This window comes from Terrapene carolina, unplaced genomic scaffold (genome assembly GCF_002925995.2).
Source record: "Terrapene carolina triunguis isolate 2854851 unplaced genomic scaffold, T_m_triunguis-2.0 Scaffold84, whole genome shotgun sequence".
Taxonomy (NCBI): Eukaryota; Metazoa; Chordata; order Testudines; family Emydidae; genus Terrapene; species Terrapene triunguis.
Window position 1 is genome coordinate 30,068,904 of NW_020664435.1, and position 27,255 is coordinate 30,096,158.

The 27,255-nt window shown below is 43.4% G+C and overlaps 1 protein-coding gene across 2 annotated transcripts in view; it reads right to left on the reverse strand.

Annotated features, from left to right (window-relative positions):
• The window catches only part of LOC112115718 (probable acyl-CoA dehydrogenase 6), a 148,976-nt gene that overhangs the window by 52,876 nt on the left and 68,845 nt on the right, over positions 1-27,255 (reverse strand). The window contains exon 1 of one of the 2 annotated variants that reach the window (XM_024212898.1): positions 16,965-17,041. The exons of the other annotated variant lie outside the window; for it this stretch is intronic. Coding sequence (XP_024068666.1) covers positions 16,965-17,040 — 76 coding nt within the window. The 5' untranslated portion in view covers position 17,041. Of the gene's footprint in view, positions 1-16,964; positions 17,042-27,255 lie in introns of those variants that run through there. 2 annotated transcript variants of the gene reach the window in all.

Here is a 27,255-nt window from a genome sequence, read left to right on the forward strand (position 1 = left end):
TGGTGGCGGCCCCCCCTAGAATTGCATGTAGCTCAGCGTAGAAGCGGCATGTCTGCGGGTCTGACCCGGAGCGACCGTTTGCCTCCTTTGTTTTTTGATAGGCTTGTCTGAGCTCCTTAACTTTCACGCGGCACTGTAGTGAGTCCCTATTGTGGCCTCTCTCCATCATGCCCTTGGAGATTTTTTCAAACGTTTTGGCATTTCGTCTTTTGGAACGTAGTTCTGCTAGCACGGAATCCTCTCCCCATATAGTGATCAGATCCAGTACCTCCCGTACGGTCCATGCTGGTGCTCTTTTTCGATTCTCGGACTGCATGGTTACCTGTGCTGATGAGCTCTGCATGGTCACCTGTGCTCTGCACGCTGGGCAAACAGGAAATGTAATTCAAAAGTTCGCGGGGCTTTTCCTGTCTACCTGGCCAGTGCATCCGAGTTCAAATCGCTGTCCAGAGAGGTCACAATGGTGCACTGTGGGATAGCTCGCGGAGGCCAATACCGTCGAATTGCAGCCACACTAACCCTAATTCGAAATGGCAATACCGATTTCAGCGCTACTCCCCTCGTCGGGGAGGAGTACAGATATCGATATTAAGAGCCCTTTATATCAAAGTAAAGGGCTTCGTTGTGTGGACGGGTGCAGGGTTAATTCGGTTTACTGTAATTAAACTGTAGTCGCGCCGCCAGCGCTGCGAGAGCTCTCTCGCAGTGCTGTAAGTACTCCACCTCTCCGAGGGGAATAGCTTGCAGCGCTGCTGAGCGAGCGTGCAGCGCTGCAGGCTCTGATTATACTGGCGCTTTACAGCGCTGTACTTGCTGCGCTCAAGGAGGGGCATTTTCACACCCCTGAGCGCAGCAAGTTGCAGCGCTGTACAGCACCAGTGTAGCCAAGGCCTCACTCAGACCTTGGCTACACTTGCGAGTTGCAGTGCTGTAAAGCCGCCCCCAGCACTGTAACTCACTCCCTGTCCACACTGGCAGGGCACTTGCAGCGCTGTATCTCCCTGGGTACACCGCTGCAGGTACTCCACCTCCCCGAGAGGAATAACAGCTGCAGTGGAGTGGCTACGACTGACTCACAGGTGTGAGTGTAAACGCTTGCAGCGCTGTACTAATCACCTTGTCAAGTGGCCAATTCTCTCCATTGTTGTGACCGGCTGCAGGAATGCGGAAGTGCTGGTTTCAAAGCTCGTACCACAGAGAAAAGCAAACAGTTTGCAGCTTGCTTTGAGTGAGTAAATGAATGAGCAGGGGGCCGGGAGTTCGGAACTTGCAAAATAGAGTGCTCCAAAAAGCACTCTCTCTCCCCCCACACTCCCTGTCACAATCCACCCTACCCCTCCCCGTTTTGAAAAGCAAGTTGCAGCCATATGAATGCTGGGATAGCTGCCCATAATGCACCGCTCCCAACACAGCTCCAAATGTTGCAAGTGTGGCCACGCCACTGCGCTGGCAGCTGTCAGTGTGGACAGACTGCAGCGCTTTTCCCTACTCAGCTGTATGAAGACAGGTTTACCTCACAGCGCTGTACAGCTGCAAGTGTAGCCAAGGCCTCAGAGTGACCCGGCTAAATACAAGATGGAACAGATTGTTTAGCATAAGTAGTTAACACATATTTCAAGAGACCATTCAAGGTGAAAGTGGCCTGTTAACACTCCTCCAGTCATAAGGAGGAAAGGAAGGGGTGGAAGCAGCTGGGGGGAGAAGGGGAGGGAAGGGAGAGAGGGTTGTTAGTACGTTATAGATTATTGTAATAAAAAATAAATCCAGGTGTCTCTATTCAGTCCATGATTTTTAGTGTCTAGCAAAATTATGAATTTAAGCTCCTAGGCTCATCTTTTGAAAGTGTTGTGAAGGTTTTCTTTGAGGATGAGGACTGAAATGTCAGATATAGAGTGATTGCTTTGTGCGTGAACAATTTTCACAAAACAATCACTCTGTATCTGGGAGCTTAAATTCATAATTTTGCTAGACACTAAAAATCATGAATGGAATAGAGACACTGGAGTTTTGGCTTATTATGGCTATTATGGAATAGCCTTTTAGGTGGGATGGTGAAAATACCCAACTAAGATGCATGAGTAACTATCTTTACATGTCATATAATTGGTCTCATATGTTTATAGAGCTTTGAAATCTCTTACATTTACCAATTGTCATAAAAAATGAGATTATGTGGAATCACTCCCGATATTTGGTATCCCTTGTAACTCAGTATGAAAACATGTAAATTCATTTTTCATGACTCTAGAAAACCAAAAGAAAAATGAGATGATTTCCCACCCTGAACTTGGATCTGAGAGAATTAAATTTTTTATTAAAGTTAATGTTTAAAATTAAATATACACAAGTTAAGAGGGAAGGTACTGTACATCTCGGGCCCGGCTTGAGTTATGAAGGATTACAAATATCAGTTAAGAGGATCACGAGATACATACATATCACATAACCAGCATAGACCCAGATTGGGGTACGGGGGTTTTTAAAGTGTCAGTGGATAAGTGGGCTCGGGTACGCCACCCATGGAATGTATAAAGAGTCCAAGTCAGTATCAGTGTTGCAAATAAGTACATGGGTGGGGTGTGTCCCTTGGTTCGTCAGGGAAGGAAGTGGGTTATTTCCCTGGTCGGTGGTCTTGATTACTCAGCGTGGTACTGACGGTGTCCCGTGATGTGTTCCGTATAGATGTCTCTGGACTACCTGATGGTGTCGGACACCATGAGCAGACATGTCTCATGAGCCGGGCGTAGCATCGCTCGACTCCACACGCTCTCAGTACCGGCTCATTGTGGGGGTCCCACAAGCCCAGGGCTCCCACGATCAGGGCGTGTATCTGGACCTCATAGCCCTGGGCTCTCAGGTGCCAAGAAGATAACCGAATTAACTGGCAGTTTTCACCAGAACATATAATTTTAAATCAACAGATGCAAAGCTGAAATGTTTAAGCCTTAGCCACCTGTCATAAAGATAGTTCAGAATAACAATTCTAGGATTACAAAAGGCCTTGTGGTTACATAGCTGTTAGTGTTCGTTACTAAACTAGTGCATAAATCTCACCATAATTCTCTTCCTGTTTCTTTAACATAAAAAACACAGACAGTTTAAGAGTATTCAACTGCCTTTTCTTCTTGACATATTCAAGATCCCATTACATTCTGGGATGATCAAAGTTAAACAACACAGTTAATACCCCACCTTCTCTTAATTTGTCCATGTTAGTCATTTGTTTCTTCCTGGTAATAGCAAAAATGCCTCATTACACAGAGTGGAAACACCCTAATAGAGTCCAACTCAGCTATAGCTGGATACACAGGTATGTTGCTCAACTAATACATCTGGATCAGTCCACAAAAATGTTAAAGAAAAACAGATGTAAAGCTCTCTACTGCGGAGCAGAACGAATTATACTTTTAATAACCATCTGTGGGCTGGGGCTACAAAATCAGAGCCATATACAACTCTCAATTCACAATGGATCTCCTCCTGATAATGGGTGATTTCGCAAAGTCCAAGAGCACCTTGTTTATGTGGTAACTAAACTTTATTAATAAAGTTTCAACATGACTTAGAGGGGGGAAATTAATGCCTGGCACTTTTAGAGCCTTTGTTATTTCTGCACTTTGTTTGACCATTGTATATGTGCACCTGGGGTAACTGCAAATTAGGTATGCCTAAATTATTAGAAATTTGGATGTTATGATATTGTTAGACTTAAGAGTTAACTCACTGAGATTAATGTTGTAACTTAAATCTCCCAGAATTGTTTCAGGTTAAGACAGTGCTGTACTGGGAAGTATTTTGAAGGTTTTCTTCACAATTGCAAGGAGTAGAAAATGTCCCTTTTTAAAAAAAATAAAAAATTAAAGCTTCCACTCTGCAGAATCTGTCATGGAACAGATAAATGCATCAAGCGGGCTGATCAGGCCCACAGGCCATGTGTCTGACATTCCCATAATGAGTTCAAAAGATATCAAGGTCAAACAACCTAGAGTCACATGTTTAAAGACATCACTTGCAAACAGCTACTTTAATCTTCCTCCCATTCCCAGTAACCTCCCTTACATTTTTATTAGGATTTTTATATTTTTAAACATACACAACACGATGTGACCAAATGCCACATATATGTGAGCAATCACAACTGTATAAATCTTTAAGCCTAACAGAACTTCAGAGTTCCCTGATGGTAAAATTCTTTGCAGAGTTCTGTCCCGTAACCCCATACTGTGGGGAATGAAAAGCTCCACATTACAAATAATGTAAAATGTGCACATGACAACAAGAGAAACAGCCTGGGAGGAGATTCAGCAAACTTTCAAAGCCCCAATATTGCAAATGGTCTTATGAACCACCAGCTGTATCAACTCCACATGAGAGAAAACTGAAACTTGGTCCATACCCATCAATATACTTCCGACTAATCCCTACAGTATACGTGTTAATGAAAACCTCCTGAATCCAGAGTCCTCATCCTCTTTCTGCTTTTCATCAACTTGCGTTTTTGTTGTGGTTGGGGGTTGGTTGGATTTTTTTGTTTGGTTTTTTATTAGCCATAAATAATACAGAAGCTTAGATTTAATGTCCTGGAGGTTTCAGTACCAGAGAATGTGATCTCAGTTATTAAGAATAATAAAACAAAATTAAAATCCAATTAAACTCTATGGCAGGGAGAGAAAAAAGAGGGAAGAAGAAATCAAGAAGTTTATGAGCCTGATACTGCACAGTTCCAAGTCCCTCCTGCAGTAGTGAGCAGCCTCAGCTCTCATTGTAATGCAAAGCCAGTTCTAATGAGGCTTCCAACCCAATTCTGCAGGCTAACAGAAACGTCAAATCCATATCCTAGCTTTCATGTGCTTTTCAATGCAGATCTCCAGACTAAAAGTCTGTCAATCAGTAACTACTGCAGTATCTCACGATGAGCATAAAATGCATTGTTGTGATTTGTTTTCACATAGTTGTTCAGACTTCATTTACCATTTTTCCACTGAATTCTCTGTTGGGGACAAGTTTAGTTAGCAGGGGAGATTGCTGCCCTCCAACCAAGAGGCTACCACTCTTCTGACAAATAGGCACATATTGCAGCAACAGCCTTTGACCAGGGAGGTAAGACACCCAATCCTGTTGATATCATTCTGAGTCAGCCATCAGTCAGCACCAAAGCAACACCAGAATAAACACCCTTCCCTACAGGCTGAATGTGTCTTTAGTCACAAACTCAGTGCCTGCCAGACCTCATAGAAGACAAGGTTTGGTGAGAGATTTCACTGCTCAGCAGATGAAACTCATATCTACCTGTCCTTCTCAAAAGCTCTTTTAGTCCACTCCATGACAGTGAATTATCTATTGGAGATCCAGAGTTGTTTGACACAGAAAGGGGAATTGTTTCCAATTAACTCAAGCTATCACTACAACAAGGTTATATTTTCTAGAGTAAACTCCAGTGCAGGAGGTTTACCATTAACAAGGATCATAGAGATATCTTGCCTCCCAAAGTATCCCTGGCAGAGCACATTGGCAGAGCATTTTAGCCCCATAGTGCCATTATGGCACTGCGCTAAGTAAGGTGCAGTGTCAAGTCACAACACTCCAACTCTGAACCACTAGAGAATGCTCCTGCAGATGGCCTCCCAGGACCCTGGCCCAATATTTGCAACCTGTACAACATAAGGTGACCACACCATCCCAGAAGATCTTAGTCACAAGCTAGGTGAGCACATCATTCTTACTATTACAGTGACTGGGGCAAAAGTCAAATCAATAGAGAGACATCTGTAAACTAATGCACGAGCTATAGATTCCGCCACTGGTTTTGCACATTTGGTAATCGTCTCATTCATAGTCACCAGACAGCCAGATTCCTCAAAAATGACAGGACTTGCTGAAGTGGAAGTAATATAACTGTCAATTCATATAAGGAACTAAGATTACAAATCCCGCAAACAGTTGTTCCCAGAACAATTTAAGTGTCTTCATAGTATTGTGATCATAACTTCTGATGCTAATGGCATATTTATAGATGCTTCAAAATACAGATAGATGGTATGATGGGGTGCACCAGCCTGTTTGAGGCCCCCTGCTGCAGGCCTTGTGGTCCTACCAAACTCCACCCCCGAAAAGAAGCAGTGAAGGTGATCCTCCAGGCCTAGAAAGGCTGCAGGGAAGCAGCCAATCAGAATCCAGCAGGCTCAGTTAAAAGGAGCTGCAGGACCTGAGCAGATCAGTTGCTGGCTGGGACCAGAAGGGAAAAGAAGGACTGGAAGGCTGCAAAACTCCACAGGTAAAGAGGCCTGGGAGAGACCCTGCTCAAGAAGGGAACAAATAGAGAACCCTGAGGTAAGGCTGAAGAGAAAGGGCTACACAGGGAAAAGGCCCAGGAATAGCAGCAGCAACTATTAAAGGAAGCAGCATGTGGCTGCTATTTGTAGGATACCTGGGTAGGGGTCCTGAAGTAGTGGGCGGGCCAGGGTCCCCAGCGGCAGTGGCCAAAGCCCCGAGAAGGGGACAAGCTTCGTGTAGAAGCCCAAGCACAGGGCTGAAATGTAAAGGGTTCTAGGATGGGGCTAAAGACCCTGCAGAGGCCAACCATTTGTTGGATTTTGTTACCCCAGGAAGGGGACCAAACTTCAAGGAGAAACCTGGCTGGAGAGCTGGCACAATAAGAATTGATAAGACAAAGAGTGTCCAGGGAGAAAGCCCTGGGGCATGCTCCATAGCAGGGCTGGCACAGACTTAAAGCCAGCCCAGAAGGGACTGAGAAGTGAGCCCAGAAACAAGGCTGCAGATACCAACAAGAGCACAGTGATATGCCCTGGTGAATCTTTTACCCCAGAAGAGGATTGTTTGTTTGTTTACATATTGATTATGTGTGACTTGCCTGGAGGGCTGAGCTTCTGAAGACCCACTTGATTAGGTTAACAGCCAACAGGAGGTGCCGGGGAGAGAGAGAGAGAGAGAGAGAGAGAGTGTGTGTGTGTAGGTTCACACTCACCCGACAGGAGGCGCCCACAAAAGGTGAGTATCCCCCGTCACAGATGGATACAGATAGGGGGAATAAAAATACAGTGAAAGTCTGCAATACTTTTTATGCTTAGCTGTTTGCTCTGTTTTGAGTTACTGAAAGTAAAGTAATGAACTAGCGTGTCAAAATTACTGAGCAATGAAGACTCTTGTTAGTAGGACTGGGTGGAAACTGGATTTTCTTGTTTCCTTGGCAATTCTGTGGATTCCAAATTTTTACCTGCTCCAACATGAAAAAACAAAACAAAAATGTTGACACTTCCCATAAAACTAAATTTCAAATATATTCTGTTTGGGGTCAATCAAATATTTTGTTCCAATAAAATCAAAATGTTTCCTTCCAATTTTAACTTCTTTGTTTTTTAATTTTTTTACATAATATAAAAGTCATATTTAAATTAAAAATAATCATTAAAAAACAGTTGCCTACCTGTAACTGTTGTTCTTCGAGATGTGATGCAGACATGTATTCTATGGTGGATGTGCGCTCCCCATGCACCAAAGCTAGAGAACTTTGCCTAGTAATATCCCTAGGGGCTGTGCTCACGCCCTGAGGTCGTAGTCCCCCCCTTGGTGGTATTAAGGTGGCGATGCCCTGACCCCCTCAGTTCCTTATCACTAAATGTCAGAAATGCAGATACCAATGCAGAGGAGACGGAGGATGGGTCATGGAATACATGTCTGCATCACATCTTGAAGAACTGTCACAGGGAACCATTTTTTCTTTGAGAAGATGGAGCCGTATATTCTATGTGGGTGGTTCGCAAGCACTACTGGAGGTGGGGCTTGGAGTCTATTTAAAGAAGGGCTGCAGAATTGCCTTCCCAAAGTTTGCATCTGATCTGGATGCAGCTGTAATAGTATAGTGGTTTGCAAAAGTATGCACAGAGGACCAAGTGGCCACCCTGAAAATGTCCAATATAGGAATATCATTTAGAAATGCTGTTGGCTAAACCAAGAACCAGAGGACCTCCTCCTTTAGGATCTGTGACTCTTTCTGAATTTATGCCATTGCTGCACAGGAAGGGGAGACAAAATCAAGTAGTTAGTTTGACAGGAAGGCTGGTCTTGTGTTTAAGGCTTTAGACTAGGACTCAGGAGATCTAGATTTAGTTCCCAGATCTGACAAATATTTTGTGTGTGACTATGGGCAAGTCACTTAATATTTCTGTACCTCTATTTTCCACCTGTAAATACCCATAGGATTATATTTAGTTTCTTCCACTCCATCAGTTCTGTCTATTTAAATCATAATCCATTGGTCAAATGAACTGTTTTCATTATGGGTTTGTCTAAAAGGGAAGTTAAAACTGGACTGAGTCAATCCAGTTCGAAAACACTTGTGTACATATGACGTAATTCAGTGTAGTGCACAAACTGTGTTTATTTGGAGTCCTCTTTCAAAGTGAACTAACTTTGCTACAAATCCAGTTACTCTCGTCTATTGTGTGCACGCAATGCTGCTGCAAACTACTTTGGCACTCTTCCAATCCCACATTGCTTGGCAGGTGACCTTTATTGACCTGTTTATCTGTGTGCCCTGCCCTGCTCTGGGGTCAAGTTGACCGAATGTCTCCTCCCCCATTTATAAGATGGTGCACAGGAAGATTTTGTCCATTTGCTCCTGGATTCCAGTATATAACAGCTGTGATAATACACCAGAAGCCCTACAACATGCCTCAACCAGCCACTCCGAGACCTTGGATCTCATCGCCATCTGAGACATGTCAGTGCAGGAAGTTCATGTGACCAGCCACCAGAATAAAGCCCTTTTTGTGGCTCTGCGATATCCACGAGGGGCCACGACTGGGATGCCAAACAGTGCCAATCAAAGAGCAAACAGCTCAGCAGCAGCTATATTAAAATGAGGGACAATAGGAAAAAATCCAGCAGGGGACACGTAACCTGTCCATTTCTTGGGGAGCTGGAATGGATTTTATGTAACTACATGACCACCCAACCCAGGCAGCTTGTGGAGTCTGCTGCCTCCCACTCCCCCCTCGGCCATGAGCAGCAAGACTGATTGGAGGATGAGCACAAGGAGCCCAGTGAAGAGATCCCCCGGAATGCCAGGATCTCTTTTGGATTCAGAACCCAATGGCAGCCAGTTAGAAGGCAAGTCCAATTCCTGTCCTGCAGAAACCAACCCCAATTACTAGGCAGCAACCCAGACCGAGGGGGCTGATCCTATGGAGGGAACCTCAGCATGTACGGTTTTTTTAATAATTTGTTTCATAATTTAATATTAAAGTTTTTTATTTATTATTATTTATTATGCTATGCTGCCATGCTAGCTTGTTCCAGGTGTCCCATGGCAGCGTTCATTGTAAACAGATATGAGCTAGAAGCCTTTCCAAGTCCGAGATCCCCTTCACCCTCCCTTGGCCCATGCTCTTTGTTCGATGCCCCCGTACATCCTTCCAAAATCGTTGCTACTCAACCGAGGTCACTGGCCCCCACCTTATGCTAATGCCCCAACTACTGACTGTTTTCAGGCCCACACCAGAGGGAGGCATTTTTCTTTCCCTTTTCCTCAGCTGTCCTGCCCCGCAAATGGTGCCCCATCCTCCTCAAGCTCTTGTTTTCCACCTCAAAATGGTGGCCAGCAGCATGGCGCAACAGCAGCTTCTTCCCTGACCCTGTGGCAGAATCAAATAAGGAAAATAGTCTTTTGTGCAAAATGCAAATGTTTACTCAAACAGTGGTTACAGGAAAAGAAGCTTGATTAGTGTTCTCAGTTTATATGAGGTAGATATCAACACTGCATGCCCATAAAGCTACAAAGTGTACAGCTCCCCTATAAATGTCCTGTAACACACATTCTTACAGACTGGTACCAGTGAATGCTTCAGGCAATCATAGAACCCTAGTATTTTTCTCTGCTCTTCCAACATGACTGCAGGAGAGAGAAAGCAAAATCTAAGGCTGAAAAATTGCTCACTTTTTGTCTGGACATTATAAGGAATAGCTGCATGCAGCCTTCCCTCCCCCCCTCACCCGCATCCTCCACCTATAGCTCGCAACTCCCTTCCAGTCCTGCACTTCTAGGGACACCATCTTGGAGAATAACTTTGCCAAGTATCTTGCTGGTCTTCTTTAAATAAGGTCATTCTCTGCCTCCTGGTCACCCTCCTCAGTGTAATGTCATCCAAACCAGGATAGCTTAAAGGGGATGTAGAGGGGATTAATATCCAACTCGCCCCCAGATTCACCCCACTAACCCCCCTCCAACACCACATAAGCACCTCCACAGCACATCAAAACTGCAAAGCCAGACCAGGAGCATAATTCCCAAACCCCACGCCTTCCCCCAGCCCCAACCCCCAAGACACAACAGCAAAGCAAAGAGCATATACTGCACAGACAAAAATCTCAACACACACATCACTTACCATCGCCGAGGGTCCTCCCCAGACTGGGAAGACTCTTAGGAAGGTTAAGCCAGAAATGCACATAAAAAAAAAATGCCATCTCAGCCTCCCTAGAACATGAACAATAACCACTTGTAATTTTTGTTAATACTTCCAGAGCTACCGCACTCACACTGGCCAGACCCTCCTGGACAAGGCCTTTATCAATGGTTTAGCAGCTGGCAAACCTGAGGGGGAGGAAACAGAAAACTCGCGATGACATTTTCATGGACATCATTACAGAGTCCAGAAACCTCCTGAAAAATGTGAAGAGTTGGAGGCAGTATCTGAGGACTGAGAGGGAATCTGACTAGTAGTTTTCCAGAGAGATTGTTGCAGTGGTAGAGGATGGTGTGGCATCTGCCAGGGTCAAAACCAGCATGGAAAAGACAGGGAGATGCAGAGGCAACTCCTGGAGGCAATAAAAAATGCCCCGTTGCAGTGCATGTTACTATGAGGGCAGCAGGCCACACAGTACTGCAAACCAACAGTCAGCCTGTTATGTGGCCTCTGGATAATACTGGCTATAGGGAACAACAACAACTCCTCCCTGCTGTACCCTCACAGCAGTGCTCCCAGAAGCCATGCCCCTCCCAGAACCCAGCGCTGGTCCCTGAGAAAAGTGGCACCTGGGACCCCAACTATTTTGGGCCCTCTATTGCCCCTGGCAATTTCCAGCCTCTGCACTTCACTTCAGAAGGACCATGAAGAAGAGGCAACTTATACTCTTCTGTGACTTTAAGTCCCTTCGCCCCTTGCATTGTATTCTGCACTGCTTTGCTGCACTCTGCTATTTTGTTTCACTGCTGTTTTAATGAAAGGGTTTTTTGTAGTTAGATAATAGATTGCTTCATAATTGAAAATCATTGTTTCATTTTCGTTTCAGTTGATCATTTGTTTGTTACAGAGTAGATGATAAAAACCTTAAAAATTTCATTCCTAAGGAGTCGACAGTTCATTTTACACAGAAAATAATTAAGTATGCACTAATTCATAAATTTTTACAAACACATGTAGGCAAATATGCAAAAGGGATCGCAACAACACCGCACTTCCACTGGTTACAAACAACTGAACTGTATAAAAAACTTTCAACACCCCCTTAACCCCCACCCCCGACCACAGACATTGGATAACAGCTGGATGTACAGCTGCACAATTTCAGGCCTGAGACTCAAAGTAAGAGCAATAGGCATATCTCACAATATTGCCCTGGCTGTTTGCATTTTGTACTGGATGCCTCACTGACTGCACAGACCGCTGAGAGAGTCTCTGCACCTCAGCCTCCCACCCATTGCTAGGCTATCTCCCTTAGTCTCACAAACATTGTGCAAAATACAACGTGCTGCTATAATCTTTGAGCCTTTTTTACTGCTGCTTCCAACTTATTCCACAAACAGTGCCATCTCCCTTTCAAACGGCCAAATGCACACTCCAGTTCCTTCCTTCTCTCCAAGCGGCCTCTGAATGGCTTCATTAACCAGGAAAGCAAGACGATAAGCCGAGTCTCCCCGGATAACAGGAGCAATGTCTCCCCCTCTAGTGTCTACAGTGTTCAAGCAGTCCTGTCTCTATTAAACACAACTGAGTTCTGAAAGATCTTAGCATTATGGACCCTTCCAGACCACACAGCATTTATAACTGTAAACCTGCCACAGTTGTCAACAAGCCCTTGGAATATCATCAAGAAATACCCCTTTGTGCTTATGAATTCTGAGCCCTGACTGGGAATGGGGGGCAAATAATAGGCACATGGATCCCGTCAATTGCCCCAGTAAAGTTCGGCAACCCTCCCGCCACACACACACACATGTAAAACCATCAATAACCTCCGGAGCATTATCAAGCTTTATAGCCCAGTGTAACAATATCTTCTCCATGGCATCACACACCTGCATGACAATAGCCCCAGTAGTCCCCACACTGAATTGGGTCACTAGGGACCATTAACATTCAGGGGTGACCAGCTTCTAGATGACAATGATGATCCACTTCTCCACAGACATGGAGAACTGTGTGGGGGTATGCGGTCACTGCAGCTCCAGGGTTAGTTCAGCACATATCTCCAAAAAGGTTGCCTTCCCTATCCTGAAATTCTCTTGCCACTGCTGGTCATCCCAGGTCAGCAGCATAATCCTTTCTGTGTTGGTTCCCAGTCCCAGAAATGTCACTGCACTCCATGAAGCTGCTCCAGGAACTGCTCCTCTACTGTCTGTAGCATGGTGTCTTCCTCTCCGTGTCCTGGTTCCACCACTGCTAACAACTCTCCTGCTCCTGGAGGAGCTGCTGCAGCTGCCACATCACCTGCGTGGTTGTGCAGCAGGCAAAGTTCCAAACTGAACTCATCTGGCTTTCAGTGCTGAAATACACCCCAAGCAGCTTCTGCACATTCAACATTGCCAGCATTGCAGTGTGGAGCACTGTTCGGTCCATGGAGCACTGTTCGGTCCATGTTGGCTGACAGCAATTCAAAAACAGTGCTAGCCCACCCAAAAAGAAAGCACCAGGGGGAGGGTACACAAACGAATCATGGGATTGTTTTTAAATGTGAACTAGTCTGGCTTCTGCTATGCATCCCACAATGCACAGCAAGAAAAAAATTCCCGGAATATACGCTGCTCAGCAGCAAAGCAAAGGAGCAAGCAAGGGATACCCTCTGAGAATGCCACGCCATCCGTTCTCAGCAAACCACTGCCATGTGTACACGATGATGCCCATTGCATACCATCCCATGCACACTATTACTGCAGTTTGTGTACCGCACATTACCTGACACACAGCAAAAAAACCTGTGGATTAAACCCCCATGTAGACAAGCCCTATGTGTTTGTGCAGCACCTGGCACATTATGACCCTAAACTCAAATGGAGTCTCCAGAAGCTATTGTTATACATTATAATAATTTTCAATGTAAATTGATACTTGGAATTTTTGCTTCTTAAGCTTTTTGCTGCTTATCTTTTTTTTAAAAGGACTTTGGGATCCTGCCTTTACTGTGTTCAATTTAATGACTTTTCTTTTATACACCATTGCTGGTTTTCTTTTGTTTGAGGGGTGGTATTTAGGATACGGGTTCCTGGATACAAATTAAGCGAGGAGGGGTTATAACATAAAGCCAGCAATAGACTTCCCCCACCATGACTGTGAATTATTTTCTTCAAAAGGAGTTTCCACCCAACAGACTGTATATTTATATGGACATCTGATTATCTTAAGAAACACTTTGAAAGTGGGTCAACGATGAGTTCTTTGGGTGTAGTTTTCTTCCCATTTCACCGTTATCTACATCAATAACAAAAAGTGTGCAAACAAACCAAGGTACAAACCACTAAACACACAGGGTTTTGTAAAGGGAATGCCAGCAGCCATTTAACTACAGCAGCCCTGGCAGACACAATTATAATACAATTTATCACTGAACGCACACCATGCTGCAGAATACATAATCACCATACCAGCAGGTTGAGACCAATAATATAACACACTTGAATAAATTAGACTAAAATAGTGTGTCTTAAGGAAATGATGAGATGTCAAAGGGATCTCTGAGAACTGAGAGGAGTTTTAAAATTAATGCCTTTTGGAGTCCTCTATACCTCCTTCCTCCTGCCCCCCCCCGCCCCACCTTTTTAACTATAACTTTTGAAAACAATAATAGAAATACTGAATGAAAATATCTTAGGAGACAATCATAATGCAAATACTTAGGGCCAGATTCTGACATTGTTCCTCATCCGGAATAGTACCTCACTTCATGAGTCATCTCAGTGACATCATGGAGTAAGTGTGTCAGAATCTGATTCTACATATTTATGCAAATTTTCTTTTATCTGGCAGCCTTGCAACAACTTCTATATTAATTATTGTTCTTAAAATAACTGTCTAAAAATGTTTAAAAAACCAAATGCTACAACCATTTATGTGTTTGCATCTCAGCAGCTTTAATACCTAACTTTAGTGCCATACTGCATTTCTGAAAATAAAAATTTAATTTGCAAAAATATTTATATTGTTGATTCTTATGTGGGCGCAGTGGCATGCACCTGTATTCCCAGCTACTTGGGAGGCTGAGGCTGGCAGATCACTTGGGCTCAGGGGTGTGCTATGCTATGCTGATCGGGAGTCCAGTGCCACTGACAGCCTAGCCAGTGTGTGGCTGACGGAATGGTTAGAACAACACGCATGATGTGTTTTGATCGGAGCTCTCTCTGTGAGGGCTGATGGACCGATCTATCAAGGTGATTCTTATGCAATGGATTGGGAGCTATTATGTAAAATGTTTAAACTCAAAAACAAAAATGAGTGAAAAGATTCACACACCAAAACATCTTCTTCTCCCCAGAAATCAGTCATTTTCTTGTGGAAGACATTTGAGAAAGTCTCTCACAAGCACTAACTTCCTCAGTTAATACCATCATGTCTGAACAACCTAATTCATAACACATCTTGAGAGAAAAGGATAATTGAAAATCAGAATTTTCCCTTCCTTCCCCGGTGAAAATAAGACACTTCCAAGCTACTGTGTTACCCACCACCTCTCCAACACACACACACAGAGGAGGGAGGTGGGGGCATTGGCCAGAAGACAAAAATGTTTGTCTACAGTCTACATTTTTTAACAATTTCATGGTATTGTAATGTAAATTCTTCAATGCATCTACTCAATTGTAAAAGGACCAAGAGCTGGAAAACCCATATCAGACACTGGACCTTTACAAATCAGTAAATGAATCATCTGAAACTGACCACGACTTTCCTTTTGAGAGAGAGAGAGAGAGAGAGAGAAAGTAAACAGGGCAGGATTTACAACTTATGTGCCCCTAGGCACAGCATCTTCAGCCTCCCCACCTACAGCTGACCTTCGTGTTTTCCATAAAAAATGAAACAAAAAGAAATATAAACACAGCCTCCCCAGGACGCACGGCGCTCCCGGCCTGAGCCGGGACGCAGCCCATCTGCCCCAAGCAAGGCACAAGAAGGGGGACTGTACCTCTCCGCATGGCGAGGGGTCTCCGGGTGTCTTCTGTCCCTCCCACAGCCTGGCGCATTCCAGCTCTGCCCGTGAAGTGAATGGGGTGCCAGTCATGCTGCGCCCTCTCCCTCCCTGGCACGGGACAAAGGCAGCGGGGTGGCCAGGATTGGGAAGGGGCTGGGATGCTCCCTGCACCTTTAGCAGACACCCTGCCCAGCTGCAGCTCACAATGCCCCCAGGCAGGCAGGCTGACTCGGACGCTCACCCTGCTCCAACTCCACATGCTGGGTGGCCACCAACCCGTGCTAGGAGCCCAGCTGCCCACAGGGGAGCTGTATGTATTAACTTTTTAACTTTTAACCAACTTTTAACATTTAGGCGCCCCTAGAACGCCGGTGCCCCTAGGCATGTGCCTACTGTGCCTAATTGGAAATCTGGCCCTGGTTGTAATGTGTTATATAAAGGTTTTCTTGGCATGTGTTTGGGAGGACTACATTCCTCTCCATCATGTATATTGTTCATGCCAAATATTTTTACAGAGACTATTTTAGAAATGTTGGAGAGTGTTTTAACAATTTTTATTGGCACCACTTTTTTCCAATCTATCCAACCGTAATGCGAGGTTTCTACAGTACCCAGGCACTATTCAAAATCCCCGTGTGATGGGATCTATCAAACCTTCTCTGACCCCTGCTTAAGGAAAATTCATTCAAACCTGGCTACCAACAAGGTTGGTCCTTCAGATGCACTGGGAGGAGACACTGATCAATTAAGAACCAGCGGTCAATTTAGAATCTGTGCCTGCTTCTTCTCAGGGCAGTGCAGGGGGAGACTGGGACAGAGGATGATCTCCTCACTGATAGGCCAGGGCCAGGTCAGGGCCTTGCCCTCAAGCACTGTGGCATTTGCCTTGGAGTTTGGTTTGTTTAAAGGTGCAGAGAGACAAGTCTGAGTTTGTTATTTTTATTGAGCTTGCTATAGACTGATGCCAAGCTTATGGCACAAGCCCCCCTGCTCTGAGCAGGCAGCTACAACTGGTGGACTAAGGCAGGGAGTGCCTGCAGTACAACTCTTGGTCCTGCAGGGGGTGCTATGGAGCAACCCCACTTGTGACACTCTACCGAAGTATTGTATTGATAATATGAAATTATTAAAAGACAAAACAGGACCCGACAAGAGGCATACATAATATTAAACACATTTTGTGTCTTTTCACTGTTGCATTGTTAATTTCCTCCTCCTTTTCTTTATTGCAGTCATTTGCTGGGCTATTATGTCTAATTTAGGGCTAGATTTTGGCATCAGGGCTGTTTCAAACTGGGGCATTCTGGCAAATGGAGATCAATAGTGTGTAGTGATACTCTGGCCATGCTTCCTTTCTCCTAGCTATACCACTATGCCTGAACTACAGCAAACGTACACCAAGAAACCCTCGGATTATGGACCCTTTTCACCATAACTTGCTGTAGTAGCTTGGCTCTTATTGTGTTTCTGATGAGGAAGAAGAGTTCTGTGTAAGCTCGAAAGCTCATCTCTTTCACCAACAGAAAAGATATTACCTCACTCACCTTGCCACTTTACATCAACACCGACAAAAGGGCAGGCTAAGCAGAGCAATTGATACATGAAGCACTTGAAAAACATACTCCACACCAGCTCCCACAAGGACTGAGCGCACTGACCGGGCCAAAGTACATCAGTGACCTAAGCAATTCCACTCCCAAGCCATACCCTGTTATCTGCAGTTTAAGGGAGTATTAGCTATGTCAGTATGAAACAGTCCATTCCTTAGAGTGCAGATATTTCCTATGAGTCAGTTAAACAGGAATGTAAGAAAAATAATGAAAATATGAAGTTAGATTTTTTTATATAACTTAAGCGCTGCTATCCCTAGATAGCTCCTCACTGACTCTGTCTCTGGATAGTCTACCTTTTTCTGATATGGTCTCCAGCTAGGATACCCACCTCCCAATAATTCCAGTGTATGCAGGCTGCCCATCATCATACTAAGTCCATTCACTCTCATTCTGCTGGTCTGAAACTGGTGTCCCTGGCCTACCAATGGATCAGTACTGCCCTGTTGGCTTGTTTCCCTCCCTGCCTGCCTGATGTTCTGCTGGTTGGGTCCCTTGTTGGTCAGATCTCACTTGTACTTTGAGCTAAAGGCTCCTGACTTCCACCACCAATGTCCTTCCTATTGAGACAATATTACACCAGAAGAAGAACAAAGCAGCAATACTTTTAGCCCTCGGGCCTTTAGAATATAGGCAGTCAGGCTGCACCTTGCTCACTTGACTTGATTTTCCACTCACCCAGAGTGAGCAGCTGAGGGCTTGGGAACAACGGCAATAATCTTTTAACTGCATTACAACACTGAGAATTATTTACATCTTTACCAATAAGTGGTGAAGAGGAATGGTTCCTTCCTCTCACATTTCCTTTTGTCTGCTGTGCCACACTTTGACAAGGAGCAGCGTGTGTTCCCACGCAAACAAAGCCAGGTACACCAGATGCAGAAGAGATGTGGAGCCATGGCCCTGAGCCCTTTGGAGAGGGTAGTAATCCCTGCACCCAGGAAAATATAGATTGCAATTGCACCTGACCCCCTACACAAGGGAAATCCTCCCTGGCAACCTCTCCTCTCTCTTTGTACACCTATAGAGAGCTGGACACAATAATCCTCTGAATGGATTAGGAAAGACTATTGGTAGGAGTGGTATCAGGTGAGCCAAAAGGAGACCTTTTCCTTCAAGACAAATTATTAAGTTTAAATTGTGCTAATCATGTTTCAGCTGTCACCTTCTCTTTTGCATATCTTAGTGGGTCCCTTATTTTTAATTCTTATATGAAAAAAAATACCCGAAAAGCCAAGCTGTACAGACAATACCATTTACAATATTGCAGTAGGGTTCACAAGAATTTCTGTGGTGAGCATGTATGCTTCTATCACATATCTGTTTTCAGGTGTTTCTGAGCGAAACACTAGGAAGTGCTACGGCAGTCTCATTAACTATAGACAAAGGACTGCAGGACCAAACTGCATGTGTGACAAAAATCTGCTCTGAATTCACACACAGCATTCTACACCATATCCCAACACACTCCAACTGTGCTTTTAAAAAAGGTCAGCTTGGCCATTTTAAATTGCAAGACAGATAAGAAATGACAATTGTTGTCTAGATTTTGAATGCATTTGTGGTCTTCTGCTACATAAAGTTTCATTTTAAAAAAATATTTTCAATCCATTTGTCTGTAATGTGTATTTTACAATACAAGTCTTCCTGAGAAAATAACAACGTAACTAAAGGTTGATGTTCTACAGTTGAATGAGATCATTTTCACAGCTAAATGACTTTATAGTCTTTAATATTTCTACTGACGATTTGAACTGAACTAGCAGTGCTGGTTGCTATTACAATACAGAAAACAAAACAAAGTAGTAAAAACAGCGAAATTCACAAGAGAATAGGAAGCCATTACTGATCATATATACCTGGATTTAGATCTGGTTGAACTATTCATGGCAAATAATTTGATAAATTGACCCTGTTTTTTTGACTTGTCTTACAATAGGTAATGATTTTTATGAATTTGTTCATTATTTGCAATTGTTTTATGAACACTTCCTATGAACAAATTTCAGCTTTTAGAATACGCACAAGTTTTTCACAATCAGTATTAATTTGGCATTTTCTTTTTGTTATTTGAATTGTGAAATTGTTCACTGAAGAAATATTGGATTGTTTCCATTCCTTGATTGGATGATCATCAGCTTTACAGTTTCTGAAACAAGTAAGTGCATCCATGAAAATTTGAACTTCTCCCTAAAATTCCTAAGAATGAAACCCATCCAAGCTTTTTGAACAGTGCATAAAAGGGGGTGATGGATAGCAGAGAATTGAGTTCATTGGTTTTATTTGCATGCACCTTTGATTTTTGCAATATTAATCCAGTTCTAGCCTGGCTTCTGGCATCTCGTGTCTGCACTACAGCATAAGGAAAAATGCTATTTTGAATATGCTTTCACAGGTATATTTGAGGACTTTATTCGTTGCTTTAAAAACCACTGAAGTTAAAATATTGCAAACTATATTACTGCTGGGCAGACAATGAAGGTTCAAGGACTTGGAAAACAAAGTCTGGCATTCACTTTTACACATAATATATATTTTAATTTGTATTAATTAAGGCAAATTCAGCCCTAAATAGGTTATTATTTAACATGAAAAATAAGTAATATTTACTGTAGAGTCTCTCTTTGTTTTTAACTTGATTTATAGTGACCACTGTGCCTTTTAATATGAAAACTACATTTGAAATGACTCGTGCCATTGTTATTCAAGGTGAATCACAAAGAAGACTAAAGTGTTCTCCATAATGGCAATATACAAAAACGTGTAGGAGAACACTTCAACCTCCCTGGACACACAATAGCAGATGTAAAGGTAGCCATCTTATAGCAAAAAAACTTCAGGACCAGACTCCAAAGAGAAACTGCTGAGCTTCAGTTCATTTGCAAATTTGACACCATCAGATCAGGATTAAACGAAGACTGTGAATGGCTAGCCAACTACAGAAGCAGTTTCTCCTCCCTTGGTGTTCACACTTCAACTGCTAGCAGAGGACCTCACCCTCCCTGATTGAACTAACCTCGTTATCTCCAGACTGATTCTTGCCAGCATATTTATACCTGCCCCAGGAAATTTCCATTACATGCATCCGACGAAGTGCGCATTCACCCACGAAAGCTTATGCTCCAATACATCTGTTAGTCTTAAAGGTGCCACAGGACTCTCTGTTGCTTTTTACAGATCCAGACTAACACGGCTACCTCTCTGATACTTAACAATATTAGATTATGTCACATTTTGGCCTACCCTACCCACGAGTGCACCTTGAAATGTTCTTTGTATTTTATTTGAAAAAAATCCAGCACAATAAACTAGAAGGCATTTTAAATCAGATCTAAGGTTCTTTTAATAATGATTAGACTTGAGACATGCCAGAAAGCATTTTTGTTTGTTTGTTTCAGATTCATAAGTGCTCAGAACCAAATTGATGCACATATAGCACTGTGAAATCTTTCTATGTGGCTGTTCCATGCCGTATAATTTACAGCTAATTAGCAAATAGATACCTCACCTAGAAAGGACTTCACTAGGTAGCTCGTAGGACCTAGTGTGACTGATGAAATTATCATATTTATCTGTTTTCCTATAGGAAAATAATGTCACTGATCCAATTTCTCAGTGTGAAAGCCGATCAGTCAGGGGTGCTGCAATCACCCTGGAGTTTCAGTTCCTGCTGCAGAATCCTGCTGACATCCCTCCAATACTGAGTGTCAAGGAAGCATGTAGACTCGCAGGCTACCACAAATAACATTTTACACATTTGAAGTGTCATATGGCTGGCCATCTCTGCTCATTTTCTTCCCTTCAGCTGCATGTGAATTACACTGACAGCTGTCATAGAAATGTAGTATATAGGAGCTTATAATACTAACCATAGGGGGCAGGTCCTTAAACTGAGCTATTCTGGTTTGTACCAACTGAGGATCTGACCTAGAAGTCTACATTACCCTTACTATTCATTTAATAGATAGACAAGTCGGGGGCGGTAATATCTTTTATTATATCTTTTCTGTTGGTGAAAGAGAGAAGCTTTCGAGCTTACACAGAGCTCTTCTTTAGGTCTGGGAAAGGTATTCAGAGTGTCATAGCTAAATACAAGGTGAACAGATTGATAAGCATAAAGAGTTAACACACGTTGTGAATGACCATTCAAGGTGAATCAGGCAGTTAACATCTCTGCAGTCATAGGACAAATGTGATGTACTTCATCCACTGCACTGAACACGCCAATAACATTTATGTGGGTGAAACAACACAATCACTATGCTCCTGAATAAACTCACACAGAAAAATGATAAAAGACAAAAACACCATATCATCCATGGGTGAACACTTTTCACAAAACAATCGCTCTATATTATTCCTCTTATTCCTTGTCCTCAAAGGAAACCTCCACAACACCTTCAAAAGATGAGTTGGGAGCTCAAATTATTAACTTTGCTAGACACTTAAAATCATGGATTCAGTAAAGACACAAGATTTATGGCTCATGACAACAATTTGTAACCCACTGACCCTCCTTTGTTCTATGACTGCAAAGGTGTTGAGTGCCCACTTAACCTTGAATGGTCTCTTGCAACACATGTTAACTCCATATGCTTAACAATCTGTTCTACCTTGTGTACATCCTGAGACCTTCCCCAAATCTTAAAAAAAGCTCAGTGTAGGTGCAAAAGCTGATCTCTTTCACCAACAGAAGTTGTTCCAAAGAAGAGAATACTTCACCCACCTAGTCTCTGTAATATCCTGGGGCCAACACAGCTACAACAACACTGCAAACAATATTTATTTAATTGGAAGTTTATACATCACCCACTGCCAAGGTATTTTCCTCACAAAAAATCCCAATCTCTATTATAATCAGTCAAAAGCCTGGATGGTACTAACATCAGAACTAAATGAAATATGAAAAAGGTGCGGGAAATTTTCAAAATTAGTATGCTGACTGGCTGCGGATTACCATTGTGCTTCTTACCTATAGCAATATTACTACTGCTGCAGATAAGCAGGATGGTTGCCTAGCCTGCTAGATTTGTACAGTATCCAGCAGTACCACTGCCAAGGTCTACCAATCTAGCTCTAATAAATAGTTTCTGAACACTTTACCAGCCACAGCAAGAAGAAGCAGTTTTGGAAGAATGCCACAAGGCAAGATCCAAAGTGACAGCAGGGGAAACCTGAAGTCTCATTACTCTGTCATGTAAACAGTTATAGAGAAAGCTAACAAAACTTACTTTTAAAAGTGAGATCTCAATCTCACTTTGGTATCTTACCTTTGCCATATACATTGGTGGGAGATACAGGTACTGTACTCTTAATGAGAATTTGTGACATAGAACTGTTTAAGAAATGCTTAAACAAACTACAAAATACTAGCACATTTCTTATTTTCATGTTAATCAAATTGCCAGCTTTTCTAATTTCAATACAAATATTGGGACAGATTTGCAGCTGGTGAAAATTGTCATAGTTCTATTGACTTCAATGCTATGACAATTTACACCAGATGCGCCTCTGTTTCTTAGTCTGAAACAGGATCTTCCTGGTCAGTGTGGTCTCACAAAAATCACAATAGCTGATTAAGGAGATCCAAGCACCTCCGCTCCCAGCTCCATTAACAAAGAAAAATAGCCTGATACTAGTACTGTAAAGCTAAAGACACTTCCACTCAGAGCACCCCCGCTGTGGAAACACCTTCAAGAGAGGACTGGAAGAGGAAGTTGATGATCCACAAGGAGTTGTGCCAAGCACAATGTTGACACTTAAGAAATAATACAGCTGGTCAGGAAATTATTTTTCCCCCTGAAAAAAATTGGGAAAAATGTTCATCAAAATATTTCTTTTAGGGGGGAAAATACACATACAAATTACAAACACAAAACCTGAAAAATCTGGGTTGTGTTTTTGTTTTTTGACAAAATCCCAAAACATTTCTGAAAAAACAGACATATTTTTCTTTGATGGTCCTTACTCTGACTAGGGTTGCCAGGTGTCCAGTTTTTGACCAGAACACCCGGTCGAAAAGAGACCCTGGCAGCTCTGGTCAGCACTGCTGACCGGGCCATTAAAAGTCCAGTTGGCGATGAGGCAGGCTAGCTACCTGGCTCCGTGCAGCTCCCGGGAAGCTGCTGGTTTCTCCCTCCAGCTCCTAACCGCTCTGTGGTTCCCATTGGCTGGGAATTGTGACCAATGGGAGCTGCAGGGGTGGCGCCTGTGGGCCAGGGTGGCATGTGGAGCCCCCTGACCCCCCCCTGCGCCTAGGAGTCGGAGGAACATGCTGGCCGCTTCCTGGGAGCAGCCTCAGGTCAGCGCCGCCCAGAGCCTGCAACCCACACCCCCTCCTGCACCCCAACCCTCTGCCCCAGCCTGGAGCCCCCTCCTGCACTCCAAACTCCCCAGCCCCAGCCCCACCCCAGAGCCTGCACCCCCAGCCAGAGCTCTCACCCCTTCCTGTACCCCAATCCCCTGCCCCAGCCCAAAGCCCCCTCCCAAACTCTGAACCCCTCATCCCTGGCCCCACCCCAGGGCCCACATCCCCAGCCAGAGCCCTCACTCTCCCACACCCCAGCTCCCTGCCCCAGCCAGGTGAAAATGAGCAAGTGAGGGAGGGTGGGAGAGAACGAGCGACGGAGGGAGGAGGGATGGAGTGAGTGGAAATGGGGCTTCAGACAAGGGGTGGAGCAGGGGCAGGGCCTTGGGGAAGGGGCAGTGCAAGGGTGTTCAGTTTTCTGCGAATAGAAAGTTGGCAGCCCTAACTCCATCTCTGACTTGTGGTGCAGCAAGGGGAAAACGGGTAGATATGGGCATCTACAGAGCCCTGAATGGGCTATGATGGGGAGCCACATTCTCTCAGAGGGAATACAAAATGGGATGCTGTGACACAGAAGTCCATTTTTGGTTCACTACTCCTTGTCAGCAACTTTTGTCAGGCTTGATATACTCACCATACCTCACACACTGTTGTCATGATATTTATTTAAAAGGTGACATGTAATATATCATTTGAAATCAAATGAAATCTAGTAATTAATGTCACTGTGAAATGTTTGTAACAACTCTGTAGGTGAAATTATGGATACTCTCTGATATTATGTTCTGGAGACTGTAAACAGACAAAGGTGACAAAACAGGTTTCTTCTGTCTAAAGAGGATAGATAATATGGTGGCAGACGGCCTGTGCAGGAAAGAGAGCTCTGACCACGTGCCTCCGGGTCAGCCAGTGGCTACCTCTCCTGCAGCTTTGTGAAGGGGAGGTGTGCACTAATGGCATCCCATGCCAGAGGGCAAGGCGGTCACTGGTATCAGGTACCACAAGTTTCAGCTGACCTGACCAATTCAGTGTAGCCCAACTCACTGTGGTTATAATCTGTACCTAAAAGGTGTCATGTAATTTGTCACTGGAACACTAATAACTCACTGAACATTAATATTGGTCCTGCTTTGAGCAGGGGGTTGGTCTAGATGACCTCCTAAGGTCCCTTCCAAGCCTGCTATTCTATGATTCTTGCATGATGTGTGTATGAGATGCATATATAGAGCTATGGATACACGCTGGAATGATGGCTAAAATGTGTTTAAAGCCAGGCATATCTGGAGGAGTTGGTAAACAGACAAAGGAATGTATTTGCTTCTCTGACCAGCCCAGTGGTCAAGCAGAGACAATGAAGGTCCATTTACATATTAGGTAAACAAAGCTATCAAACTAACAAGTAGGGGAGGAGACAGCATGGCATCCCCACCCAGCAGGAGAAACACACTTTATCAGAGCTAAAAAGACAGGGGGTCTGAACTCAAGTGAAAAGTACTGAACTAGCTGATTATATATAGGGTGACCAGATGTCCCGTTTTTATAGGGACAGTCCCGTTTTTTGGGACTTTTTCTTATATAGGTGCCTATTGCCCCACATCCCCGGTCCCATTTTTTCACAGTTGCTATCTGGTCAACCTAATTCTCTACAATATTACTGTATGATAAAAGTGTATCCAATAAGGTATTTTCTAAAGTCCTGTGTCATAGTGGTGATTAATATCATAATAAAATGTGTGTATTAACACTTAATAAGGAATTATGGATACTTATTGATATGAGACTGAACAGTCTGTGTCCAAGCAAAGGGAGAAACAGGTCTCTCACAGTCAGGAGGGAACATCACAGCTATTTACCTGTCCAATATGTAAATTAAGCAGGGTGAAATCAAAACACTAGCAGTAAAAACGAACAGGCTGCTGCCACCTTATCTGAACAGCCAACTAAAAAGAAAAAAATCGTGGCCAAGGCAGTACAGTGTTGATTTCTTGAAATATGGCTTCATCAATTGTGCTAAAGCAAACCAAGAACCAACGCCCCAATGTGTTATTTGCACCGAAGTGCTTGCAAACAAGAGTTTAAAGCCATCAAAGTTGAAGAGACATTTAGAAACAAAACATACAGAACTCGTGAATAAACCATTGGACTATTTTCAAAGGAAGCAACGGGAACTTAACTTATCAGGTCAGGTTCTCAGCCAGTCAACCACCTTGAACGGTAAAGCCGAACTGGCATCATATTTGGTTGCATATCGTGTGGCAAAAGTGAAAATTGCCCATAAAGTTGCTGAAAAAGTTATTCTTCCAGCCTCTGTGGATATGGTGCAGAAAATTTTTCATGAGAAGTCTGCTGAAAAATTGAAAAGTGTTCCTCTCAGTGATAACACAGTGTCTTGGCAAATACATGATATTGCAGAGAATTTGGAAGCTCAACGTGTAGCACCGTTACAGTCAGTGGGGGATTTTGCTATACAACTTGATGAAAGTACTGATATTTCAGATTGCGCAAAGCTGTTAGTTTATGTGAGGAACGCATGGCAAGATGATTTTAAGGAGGATTTGCTGTGTTGTCTGACCCTACCAACAAATATAATGGGGCGCACAGATATGTGCCGCACTGAAAATGACTGAATAGTTGGAAAATACAAACTGGAAAGGAATAACAAGTGACGGTGCAGTAAATATGACCGGAAAGAACAGTGGAGTTGTGAAAAAAATCTGTGAGGCAGCTGGCAATGACATTGTTTGGAATCATTGTTCCATTCACCGCGAAGCTTTGGCATCCAGGGGTATTCCTCCTGATCTTATAGCAGTACTGAAGGAAGCAGTCAAAATCGGAAACTTCATTAAAGGGAGCTCACTTAACCGTGGGCTTTCTGATGTGCTACGCTCAGACATGGGAGCAGAACACATGCATTTACTGTGTCATACTGAAGTAAGGTGGCTGTCATGGGGCAGAGTGCTTACCAGGGTGTATGAACTCAGGAACGAGATTCATGTTTCTTTGGTGGTGAAAGAGTCTAACTTGGCAACTTTGTTTGATGATGACAGTTGGTTAGTAAAGTTGCCATACCTTGCTGACATTTTCTCGATTTAAATGAACTAAACTTGAAGTTACAAAGAAGATGCAATGATTTGTTTCAACATTGTGAAGAGATACAAGTAATTCAAAAGTCATTGGCACTGTGGCAAGCACATCTGAAAAGTAATCAGCCCAGCTATTACACGTTCCCAACACTGTTACAACACATTGAGGAAAACACCACCAGTGAGTGAATGAAATGAAAACTATCATACGGTTACATCTCGCTGCTCTGTCTGACAGTTTTAGTCGCTATTTCCCAATAAACAAGTTTGAATATTTGAATGAAAAATGCTGGGTGAAAGATCCTTTTGCTTTTGAAACCCCTGAGGCAACAATGGAGCTAAATCTGACACTTGAGCAAGAGAATGAACAGCTGCCTCTCACCTGTGATAACACTCTGAAAACATGGCACAAGTCAATAAACTTGTCGTCATTTTGGATCAGTGTTTCCAAAGAATATCCACTACTCAGTAAAGTGTGATCTTGTTGCTGCCTTTCACAACAACCTACGTGTGAAGTGGGATTTTCAACTATGACAAGATTAAAAACCAAAGAAAGAAACCGACTGAACAGCGAACCTGCTAGGCGGGTAGCCCTTTCATCCTGTGATCCTGACTGGAACAAGATCATGAGGAACAAACAGGCCCACCAGCCACATTAAGTAAGTGAAACTTAACCTGATCACTTTTATAGTGTTTTGTTTAAAAGTAGCAAAGAGTCCTGTGGCACCTTATAGACTAACAGACGTATAGGAGCATGAGCTTTCGTGGGTGAATACCCACTTCTTCGGATGTATTCACCCACGAAAGCTCATGCTCCTATATGTCTGTTAGTCTA